The 12,294-nt window shown below is 38.6% G+C and overlaps 1 protein-coding gene across 1 annotated transcript; it reads left to right on the forward strand.

Moving 5' to 3' along the window:
- The first annotated feature begins 5,234 nt into the window (after nt 1-5,234).
- LOC147889122 (calmodulin-like protein 3) lies at nt 5,235-6,060 on the forward strand. Its single transcript, XM_087392061.1, has one exon. The coding sequence runs from the start codon at nt 5,289-5,291 to the stop codon at nt 5,985-5,987; it is 699 nt and encodes a 232-aa protein (XP_087248187.1). The 5' UTR covers nt 5,235-5,288; the 3' UTR covers nt 5,988-6,060.
- Nucleotides 6,061-12,294: the final 6,234 nt, after the last annotated feature.

The following is a 12,294-nucleotide window of genomic DNA, read 5'->3' on the forward strand; positions in this document are numbered from 1 at the left end:
TCCAATCATGGCAAGGAGTCAATTAGAAAACTGTGGAAGATTGGGAAATTTGATGAATAGAGAAGTGACCCATGTGTCCTCCTCTATAGGTTTGAAATCCAACATAATAGGTGAAAGGCCAATTCTCCTGGATCCAAGTGCTAAGGTGTTAGCCTTTAGCACTCTGCTCGTAGCCTCAGGAGAACCAAAAGCCACGTGGAAGAATCCCCATCCCAATAATCAAACATAAAAAAGGCAAGGAGTGAAGTATATAGGTAAGTCCACAAAATTCAAATCCCTAGCTTGTCATCTAGAAGGGTGGGACCCATGGATCTATGTAAAGAGGGTGGTGGAACTTTAAAACTCCACATCCTTTTAGATCTTCAACAACTCATCTTTTGAAAATACACAGGTTCTTGCAGTCGATGGAAGCAGTCAAGGATTGGCTAAAAGGGTATCCATTCATCAATAAAAGGTGAGAGGCCAACTCAAACACAAATAACTCTACACGTATGACTAATGTATAAGGCTAAAAGAGTGAGGGATGAGAGAGGGAACAATTAGAAAAAGAGGCTCAGAAGGGATGGGCTAGGAAGGGAGGGGTTGAGAGGTGGTAGGCGAAGAAGGGAGGGGATAAAGGAGAGGTTCAAAGGGGAAAAGATGAGACGAGAGGGGTTGGGAGTAGAGAAGAGAGCTAGGGTATTCAGCTAAGAGGGTTGTGAGCAAGTCAAGGGGCCTAGGAGGGCGAGGCGCAGTGAAGAAAGTGAGGTGGGGCAGGGAGAGTAGATAGAAGCAAGAGGGGTGGGGGGGTGAAGGGAGGGAGAAGGTGAGGCAAGGGAGTAGGAATAGCAGGTGGGGGGATAAAGGTGATCTAGGGGATAGAAAATGGAGTTAGGGGAGGATTGAGGAACATGCAAGGGACAATGGGGAGTAGAGAGAGAAGGAGGCGAGGTAGGGAAGAGAAAGAGAGGGCAACAAGGATGGAGGGGAGAGCGCAACAAGAGGGAGGGAGGTGATGGTGGGAGAATCACTGCCATGGTCATTTTTAAATAAATGTATTCTATGATGTGTCCTAATACCTTGCAATGGTTGATCATTTTAGTTTATTGAGCCATTTATCTCTTAATATCCTACTACAATGCCAGATCACTATGGTCGTAGCAATAGAATTGTCCCAAGGCAATGTGGGTCTAACCTCATCTAAGACTTGAACTTGGTTAGCTATTACCAATGATAATTGGTCCTAGAGGCATCTCATCTCCTCATATTTCTCCTCAAGGTTGTCAAATTGCTAGCATCCTATTGCTAATAATGCAATTCCTTTGTTATCTTCCTCAATAGCTTCCTATTGGTTATAACACAATTCCTTTGTTAGCTTTTCCTACTCTTACAAATAATCTATTAGGGTTCTTATCTAGAGTTAGTCAACTTCTTTATAAAGGCATGCATTAATTTTTTGTATCTATATGATGCATGCTATACCTCTAATACATTCACCGTTGCATTGCTGAGATTACTTTTTCCACCATCAACGAACTTTATAGGGTTGCAAATTCTTCTTATGTTTCCTTCTTCAAGCCTTACATCTTTTGCATTATGGCTTGCAAGAACTATGCCTTTTCTTGGCTCTTCAGATGGCGCCTACCTCTTAGTTTTTTTTCCACTTTTGCTAAGCATCTGAAAACACTTGATGACCACTTTTTGTGGATCTGGCCAAAAAGCACCTAATTATAATATTTATTTCCAGGTTGTATGCCCTTTGCCTTAGCCACATCTTAATCTTCAATGCTAGCTATACCTTCCCTACAAGCCACATCTTAATCTTCAATGCTAGCTATACCTTCCCTACAAGCCACAACTTTATCTTCAATGCTAGCTCTACTTTCAATGTTTGGGAACCTCTATACCCTTATTAAGGTGGGCCCATTAGGTTCTTACAGTGGGACCAAGGGGAGTGGGAATGGATTGATGGAGGGCACCGAGAGAAGAGCATCCCCTTCTTTTGTTACACAATCAGAAATGCCAAGGGATTTCACCTTAGCAGTAGAGGTTGGAGGCCCTCCAGAGATCCTCATTGGGAAAGTTTTCAAATTTCTATAGAGGTGTAGAAAAACTTTTGGAGGAGGCTCTGGAAATCCCTTAGGAACAGAAAGATCACTCTCTTCTTTTGGCTTAGAGGGATTGTAGTGAACGTGTGGAGATCCAACTGACCCTACTTGTCCTCGATGCCACACAATAGTTGACTTAGTTCAGCACTGCCTCTAGGAGTGCAGACAGGTGAGGGCGATCTAGAAGGGTGTTGCTAGGAATTTTTAGCATATTTCATAGAGCACCCTTCTTCATGACTTGGGGGTTAGTGGCATGGTTATCTCTTACTGGCCCTCATGTGTTTTTTGAGGGACATGACTCAAACTCAACCTTCATTATATGATGACACTCTGTGAAGTCATGTTCTCTCCAGGATGTTCCCTTCACTCCTTTCAGAGCTGCTCATGCCTCGGTAGACACATCTTGGGAGATTCTAGCTAGCATCACTGCTTGGCATACTTTGAGGGCCAAATGTACGGAGGCGATGAAGGGTTCCCAGGTTCACCCTTCCTAGTCTATGGCCAGTATATGGACTAATACTATACACACTCTGATGGCCATCTGGGCAAGCATGCAGGGATCCTCCAGAGCAACTACAACCAGGAGAGATACTTTTTTTAGAGTTTGGAGAGGATCTCTTTTCTTGTCTGAGTCTCCTTTAAGGTTGAGGTGGTATTTTCAACCTCCACCTTGGATTTTGGTTAGCTCTTTTTGAGTTGGTTTTTTTTTTCTCATGCATGGCATGATGTACTCCCGCATTAGAGCTTGCTCTTATAGTTTTCATTCATACTTAATGAAGTAATCTGTTTGAAAAAAAAAACAATATTGAATGGAACACCCATTAGCATTCATCATCCTCATAGCATAGGCTAATACATACTTGCCCCCCAACATAGTTCCATTGAATTGCATTTTGAGGTAGACTACCACAACATATAACACTAAATTGACTAACCATAAGCACCCATCATCCTTACAACACAAGCTGACACAAACTTGCCTTTAGATGTAGGTCCACATAATGTAGGTCATTGAGAGGCTCATAATGGAAAAGAGATGAGAAGCACCCTTCGGCAGTGAGTGTTATGTCCATTTTTAAAGTGAGAAAGCATATACTTCTTCACACCCATTTGTGTTCTTTATGCACAAAATACAATGGCATCAACATAAATCAAGTACTTTCTTTACCTCCATCTTTGTGTAAATTCAAGAAACACCCTTTTATAAGAAGAAAGCATCTTGCACTTTTTTAAATTATGGAAATATAAAGAAAAAAGATTCATGAAATCTTGTCATCATAATAATTTAATGATTCGTTGTGTAAGCATCGGGCCACTATATATTTGTCTCCCACTAGAAGATTATGGTACGTACCTTCTCTAAAAAGATGTATATTAAGGATCTAGATTCTTGCAAAAAATTGGGACCAATAGACTTGTCGCATGCATTGAGGTCTATGACATGCAATGGTGTGCAATTTCTCGAATTGGTAATAACTTATTTTATGTTTTCAAGTTCCCTTAATCTTTGTGAGAATAAATAATGCAAATTGGTGTTAGTTTTTACAATTATGAAGAGTTGTAACTAATTAGTTGATCTTCTCTCTCTCTCTCTCTCTCTCATTGAAAATCTAGGTAGCGCTCATTTCAACTTATGGTTTCGATCTCAAGAACCCCTTGATAGTTGAAACATGATTGGACCATTAGGACTATTGCAAGTGTGCTAGGGCCTTTACGTGGGGTTGGTAAAATTCAATTGCATGCAGTATAGAGCTATTGAGAAGGGTTGTGGATGCACATGCACACCATAAGCTAGCATATTTGTTTGTACTTGGCATACAAGGGTAGTTGCTTGACCTTTGTCAAAGGCTTGGATTGGGTAGATTGAATCCCAACCATTCGATCATTCAAGATCGTGTGGTAACTTGTGGTCATTTTATGCATAGAAGGTATGATTACACAGACAAATCTGAGGCCTCATGCCTCCCCAATATAGGGAATCGAGGGTAGGAGGTGGCTATGGGGAGGAAGTTGCTGAAATGTTGATCGACAGCCAATTGGCTGAGAGTCGTTTTCATTGATTTTCAACCCATTGTTGACGATAGGGAACTTGAGGTGCCATGCACTTTCCTAGTAGTTTTGACCACACCTTCTTCTGTTGTTATCAGTTTCCCAGGTGTGATGTAGACTAGGCAATCAATTGATGGTCACTTTGTAGCTTGCCATTTACCATTATGAAAAAGATTTGATCTGACAATGTGCATCAAATCTCCAGTGACCCTAGTCATTGATGGTGAGACAATGGCTATTGTCCCATTTTTACTTGCTCAAAACAAGGTGAGTGGATATATCATATTCATTCAAAAGGCTTGCCCGAAGGAAATGGGTATTCAAAGAAAGAAAGGAAAGCAACTGTTGCGAGGGTGGAACGTGGGTAATAAAAGTAAACGCTGGACGTTCAGGATCAACACATTGCAACCTTAAGCATATCAATGAGAGAAGCTACTGTTCATAATCGGTTGTGAACAAAATGGAAACGATTACTCGGACGCTGCGCGATTAGGATTGACACATCACACCCTTGAGCATATCAATGAATGAAGCTACTGTTTGAACAAAGCGAATTGATTGCTTGAACCATTGAGATGAAGGCTCGTGGAACTATCAATAGGCAAGAGGGAAGAGGAGTTTGGCTATGGCGAAGTACTAGGCTATGGCGAGATTAAGGTATAGAGGTGCCGCTTGGATGTGGAGAAGGAGTTGGCTATGATTGATGAAAACAGGAGTGCAAGGCAATGGAAAAGCAAATGGCCATAAGTAATGGGACCACGAACAGAAATTGAGAAAGCCCGAAAATTGCGAAACGACTGAGGAGCTGCCCAAATTTCTCAATGCATTAAAATTGGAGGGACCTCGTTGCCAAGGTGGGGTGCTAGCGGCCAATAGGAACGTCACACCCACACAAAGGGGCCTATGCGAGCTCACCGTTTTCTTAGCAGCCATTTCCCAAATCCATAAGTAACATCGCTCCGACATAGTACCTCACCAGGATATTTCTCCCCCAAGTACATCTTGCGGGACATTGGTTAATGTCGCAGATATCACTGGGTACACTGCATTCCAAGCATTTGTCACCTTTCCCTGTATAGTACCTCACCACGAATCTTCTCGCCTAACAACCTCAGCCGGATACTTCTACCCTAAGTCGTATATCGGTGACAGATGCCCTCTCCCTCTCCCTCTCGCAGTTCAGCAATGCATAGCCTCTTACCTCTCATCGACTATTCCTGGCACTACGACTGTGTCCTTTTGCTTCATCCCGTCGGTGCTCCGCCGGCGGGCGATCGCCAGTCCGCTACACCTCAGTCAGGAATGAGATTCGGAGACAGCGCCGCTCATTCAAAAAAGGTTACTGCTCGCAATCCTGAATCCGTACTAGAGCTTGAAGCGCAACGATTGCTGCCAATATTTTCCGCATTTGATGCAAACAACGATGGTCAAATCAGTTGGGACGAGTTTCACCAATTTCTGAGCGTGCTGGGTCTGCAAATAGGACAGCACACTCTGATTACCTTGATAGATTGCGCAGACGGTAAGCTGGACGACCGATGCCTCTACTTCGCGGATTTCGTCAAGCTTTACCACTTCCTTTTCGAAAACACCCAAAACTCCTCCGCCGAATTCCCCTCGGCTACTGAACAGCATGATGGTGATGAGCTCATGGATGTCTTCAATGTGTTTGACAAAGACCGGGACGGATACATCTGCGCCGCGGAATTGTTTGCCGTGCTTCGGGACATGGGCATGGAGCGAAGCTTACAGTTATGCCAGTCTATGATAGATCGAGTCGATGCCAATAACGATAGGAAAGTTGATTTTCTAGAGTTCAAGTCGATGATGTTAAAAGGGGGAGTAACATGAGGATGTACTGCTACCAGTTTCATACTAACAATTTCGTGGTTGTACTTTTGTAAACATTTCTTTTGAAATTTGAGCTCCCTCACTTTTCGAGAGGCTGTGAACAAATGTCAGGCGTAGGAAGTTGGCTCTATTTCTTTACATTGTGCAATGACTATAGACATTCATATTTTCCAATTCTTTGATCGATCAAAGAATGGGAAAAGTTCCTTTTGAAAATCTTGCAGAAGAGCATTCTTCTTTGTTGGACCAGAATTATATCATTGTTTTCAGTTTCTTCATTTGATATGTTCCATTCCCTAGTTAAAGATATATGTTTTACAGGATCACCTCCTAACTTGTTACAACATTATATTGCTAATGCATTAAATACTTGAGTTATAATTATATTTTAATCCATACCACGTCACATATACCTACATAAGTAACATATTCTCATGTCTTCATGTGACTTTTTATATCAAGTATATTTCCATAACAATCATGAATATGATGTCTAAGAAGAGTGATTTTCTTGCTTGACAATTTGGTACTCAATTTTGTTATCCATCGAATGCCTCAATCCTTGTTTATCTATTGACTAGTGACTTAGTGACTTGCCTCAAAGCATTAATAAATTTGTGCCAATGCTGACGTGATGGTTTCTCCTTGGAGCTAGGTAAAGTGGAATGACTCACCGTTTTAAAGCATGTATAATCAAGGGAGTATACTAAAAGCACATACAATCAAAGGGACTATATTGAAAGTATGTAATCAGTGGCAAGCAAAAACATGGATTTCAAGATAATGGGAATAGATGTATGAGGTTTTAGCAAACAAGTAACCATAATTTGTGTCAAATTAAATTTATCAAAACTCTCTTGTTAAGTAATGCTTGTAGCACTTGTTGTAGCCTTGGAAATTGTGACAAGTGTCCAAGAACTATGCAAGTTTTCAATATGCAAAGTGCTACAAACCATGTACTTTATTTGGAAATTTTGACACATGGGTGAAATTAAAACTTTTCTCAAGGAATGTTAAGCAAACCTCACAAGTTTGTTTGGCCCTAAATTGAGATTTAGATTATTTTTAGAAATTTATAGGTTAGCACAAGTAATAACCTCAACCTACACTCAAATATTTTGTTTGGGAAAGATACATATGGGAGCACTATAGAACTGCATTAGAATTCTTCATTAAAATAAATGCAATGTCATCAAATGTCTACGAGGGGGCCAATGAAGAACAAAATGCTATCCACAATTATAGCAGTTGCTACAATGCATCATAAAAATTGTGTATTTCATTGCTACCAGTCCAAAGTTATTAGTGTAACAAACTAGCTTGAAGCACAACATGGGACTTTACAATTCTATCCATATATCCAAAAACATGCTCTTATTTTTAGGATGTTATCTAGAGGCAAAGAGGCTCCACCTAGTTGAATGCAACATAATATGGTTATGTGAAGGCCCTCCAAATTACAACCAATCATGTCCTTTCATCACAACTACCTTGAGATGATCACTCTCGTTGGAAAACATAAGAAATCAAAGTGATCACCATTGTACAATAAAAGATTCAGTGAGAATATGTTCATCTAGCTCCAAAGAGGACATTAATGTAGAGAAAACAAAGTCACAATTGGGATCAAATACCCTTGAGGCTGATGGAATCAAGCAATTAGACCCTCCTATAAATCCATTTAGTAAGATAATCAAAGAAAAGAAAAGGCACAACCATGAGAAATGTACAAGGTCGACATGAACATGGCAAGGGGAACATGTACATATAGCTAATCACATAGGGATAATGGCCAGCACAAGTATAAGTTTGAGCTAGTTCTTGGTAATGATTGTATGCTTCCCAAAGAAGCACCAGTTTTTTTAACAATTTGGTAGACTTCCCATTCAAGTCCTAATTCATGTTGAAAATTTTATGTGCAATAAAAACATCACTATCTCTAGGGCCAACTCACAGAAGCTTAGCATTATGACTCTTGGAGTAAATAACTACTTCTTGAGCATTTGATTGCTACATCTCAAATGGAAAGAAAGAATTTTATGCAACACAACACAACAATATATCATTCACTAAATTTTCCTCCTTCCTAAGAACAAGTCACACAAAACTTTAGATGGTTTCTCTATTTCTCGAAAAACATTGCCAACCCTATTAAATCCATTTATGTGCCATATTATTTGTACCTAGCAAGAAATCAAGATCTCATCAAGATTTTGAATGCTCATGTGGCAACAATTACATGTAAGGTTGGTAATAGTTATTTAGTGTTTTGGACATTTTTATATATGCCATAGCTTAAATTCAACTTGCATAATGCCTTACAGCTTCTAGTAAATTACATAGGTGTATTCATATCGTATTGTTTGGAAAAATAACAATTATTGAGGTAGTGAATGCATGATAAGCCAAAACTGCTTCGCATGCATGGAAAGGGAATATATGTAATTCTCTTTTGGACTTTTATGGGAAATCTTCTTGAAAATTACCATTAACTAGAGTAATCAAGTGTTTGAAATCCCCCATTCAATTAAAAGGGACCAAAACTATGGTTTGCCAAATATTGCTTTGTAACTTGATGAAATTTTCTTTATAGATGCTATTGTAAAGGGTTTTTTTATGTGTGGAAAATGAATATTCTTTGTGGTTCACTTAGTCAAGGAGAATGGTAGAGGAGCTTCTTAAAAATAATATTTGATCATAAAGAGTGACAAATGGATGAAGGGTAATGTTCATAAACTTTGCAAAATATCAAAGACATATAGGACATTTTCATTAGGGCATACTTGGACTCAAAAGGGCCTCATAAGGAGTGAATTAGGAAAATAGATTTAAGAACTAACAAGGCCTATTGAGGGTCCCATAACCCCCTAAGAAGTGCACCCCCCTAGGCTTTGGTGGCCCCAACTATGTCTCCAAAGAGCTACCCCTCTTTACCCCCCAAGGTGAACCCCAATACCAAAAACTCTCACGTGGTACAATCTCCTCAAAAATTAAAAATGTCCAAAAGTGCAAAAAATGACTTGAAACCCTTCCAATCCTTCCCCCTAACCATTTATATGTGCGTAAATCAGTTTCTAACCCCTACATCCTTCTTCCTCCCTTCTTCTCATCATATTGTTATGTTCGAATCTCAAACCTTTCTTCCTTCCATAGAATTCATTTTGCCCTGTTCTAATATCAAATCTTTGTTGCTTAAACTTATTATCTTCAAATCTATTTTCCGAATCCTCTCATGCTCTTGTTCAAGATCTTACAAAAAAGAAGCAAAAAGCACCTTACACATTAAAGTTGCACTTGAGGATGCTACACATGTCAAAGCAATGGCCACAAGATTGTTGACAAAGAAACATTAAGCCAACTACAAGAGAAAGGAGCAAGGAATTTTGACCTATGGATTGTTAATGGACTTTATATAGTGGATCCTTTAACAAGTTCTCCTCTCGTATTGGGAATGTGTCAATTTTGATTCAATATGTAGGAGATGGTCTTCAAGGATTACTTGGTCATTGCAAACGCATTGGTCATATTGGTGACGAATCCCAAGTGAAGGTTCACTTGTTAAGGATAGAAGGGGAAATTTAAAAACTTGAAGATATTATGCATAATATCCCTGAAAATCTAACATAAAAATAAATAGCATGTTCTAGTCTTAACAAACAACTTGCTGATTTTAAAGTTGAGATCCAAAAATATGCTAATGCCAAAGAATTGTCACAAGAGGTAATTACAAGATTGATTAATGAGGAGGTGAATTTGTTGAAATAAACTTGGTCCCTCAAGCAAGAACTTGATACATTAACTAGAAAATTGGATAAATAAAAAGAACCGCTCTAAAATACAAGCATAGAATCGAGGCCCTGTAACCAATTGAGAGCTCGGAATATGTTGGTGGATCAAGGAAGCGGGGGGTGCAAGCTACACAGCATCTATCTTCTAATAATTTTTTAATTGTGAAGCATTTCATACACTAAATATAGCTATTGTATTTTTAATGCTTTTTGGTTGGTGACTTTTTATAGGAATTTTATGAATGAGGTTGTTGGAAGAGAGGCATCTAACAAACTTTGTGCAAGTAAAGAGTGTAATCAAGGAGAGATTTTCGTTCCCATTCTTAGGGATCGTCATTTGGTATGCATTGAAACATTCAAAATTTTAACAAAGTGCTTAAAATTAAGAAACATGGTAGACCCATAAAAAGTATTTGATGCATGTGATGTTGTTGGCATTAGTAGCCAAGGGTACTTAACTGTTTACAATGTGTTTGTAAATGCATTTACAGGTTAATATAAACAATCCTTTGTTGCTGAGACCGAAATATATTAGATTGCAAGGAAGAAGAAAAATCTAGCTATCCAAGGTTTGTTAGGTGGATTTTTACACATATAAGATACCGTGATGTTGGAAGGCACAAACAAGACAAATGGACAAGATACAAGAAAGAAAGGTAGACAAGCTACCAAGGAGACAAATCAAAGACCAAGCACCTTTGAGTACACAGAGTTTAACAATGTCTTTTTGGATGTACACAAGTTGTAAGCTACAACGTACATAAGATCCAAGCTATAATGGCATAAATTTACAACATGAAAGCATGGAGCACATGATATTTCTCTTGTTTACTCGAGCTACCATTTATTTAAGGTCTTTCTTACCAATTTGAATTTGATAATTTCTTAGATTATAGATAAAATTGGATGAGTGCAAGATTGTGAAAGGCCACAAAATGCAGAGAGTGAACATTACACTTTTGAACAAAGCAAAAGTTCAAAAAGAATTTAATGTTCAATTAAAACAAAGAGTACACTTTTTTGTGCTGCATGCCAAGGTGCGCTCATTGATAAGTTGCTTTATTTGCATGTATGGACCATAAAACCTGCAAGCTCCATCATGTTTTGAAAGGGTTGAAGCTCTTCTAACGAGCATGGAACTACACAAAGGAAATGTGAAGCTATGTAAAGACACACAACTCTCAGGAATATAAATGAAATCTTCTTTGTAAATTGTCTAAGGGGGTGCAAAGTTGAAGGTTTTTGTTCAATCATGGCAAAATTTGATTAAATATATATTGGCATTTTTGGAAGGAATCATGTGAGTGTACCATATATGTAGAATTTGATGAATGTGAGAAATTTGAGAGCACATATTTGGAAAGCATTAGATAACTTAGTAAAGATCTTGAGTAGGCCTTTTATACATGATGAGGATGTGCAATTATATTATGTTATGAAAGAGTTTACTGAAACCATAGTGGATGGATGAATCACAAATTACTCATTACATGGTAAGCAAGCTTGGTCTCCATTTTTTTTAAATTGTAATTTTTGTGTGTGGGTATTAACCTCATGTACCTTTCTTATGGATGTAGCACATTATTTATGCTCACAATCCATGGTTGATTCAACAATATGGTTCATTGATTTTTTTGAGTGCCCAAGGAATGGAGAGTTTGCATTATAGAGCACAAGGTGCATACTTCAAAAGTACAAAGCATAGAGGTGGAATTATGCTCTCTGTGAAATTCTTGATTGGTTCTATCCATGTTCTATCATGGCATCATTGAGTCCTATAAGTCAAAGGATAAAGCTTTGCAAATAACCCAAGAAGTTCATCAAACTCAAATGAGGAGGCTTTCATGGAATCCAAGAAGTTCATCAAACTAAATGAGTAGAAGGACGGTTTGATCGAAATCTCTGGAAGCTACCCAGAAGCACAAAGGGTGGTTAGCAAAACCACAAGCCATTTAGGAAAGTGTTCGATCCAAAAAAAAAAAACACGTTGATGTTGTTAATCCAAACCTTGTCAGAATCATGCACATTTGTAGTCATACTTGTTTCAAGCAGTAGATGGGGTCTCACATGCCCATAATAAATCTGTAAATATAAAGATGGCTATATATAAAACTAAATTATTAGTAAACCTTCTTTATCATCTTAGTACCTTCAAAGTACCTTCTCCTTCCATGCATAGCATTACTAAGTCTTTCCTTCCACCCTAGTATTACTAATCTCTCCTTCCATGCCTAGTATTGCTAAATCTCTCACGTCTTGCACCCACATGGCAAGAATGAAGAATAATGGAAGAGAAGTGGTCTCAAGGATGGGGAGAGTGCAATCTATAAAATAATATGATAAGATTATCAAAGAATAATGCAAAAGGAGAGAAGAGAAAATCTAGATAGTGACATAGATAAAGAATCCTCCAAAAATCAAGAGATAGATACCTCGACAGATCAAGCGATAGATATTGATGAGTTTTTTGAAGAAGAGGAACAAGCATAGGACCAAAGACAATGAGGACCAAAGAAAAT

Source organism: Dipteris shenzhenensis, chromosome 20, assembly GCF_047967505.1.
Source record: "Dipteris shenzhenensis isolate YYH24624 ecotype China chromosome 20, Dip_SZ_1.0, whole genome shotgun sequence".
NCBI lineage: Eukaryota > Viridiplantae > Streptophyta > Polypodiopsida > Gleicheniales > Dipteridaceae > Dipteris > Dipteris shenzhenensis.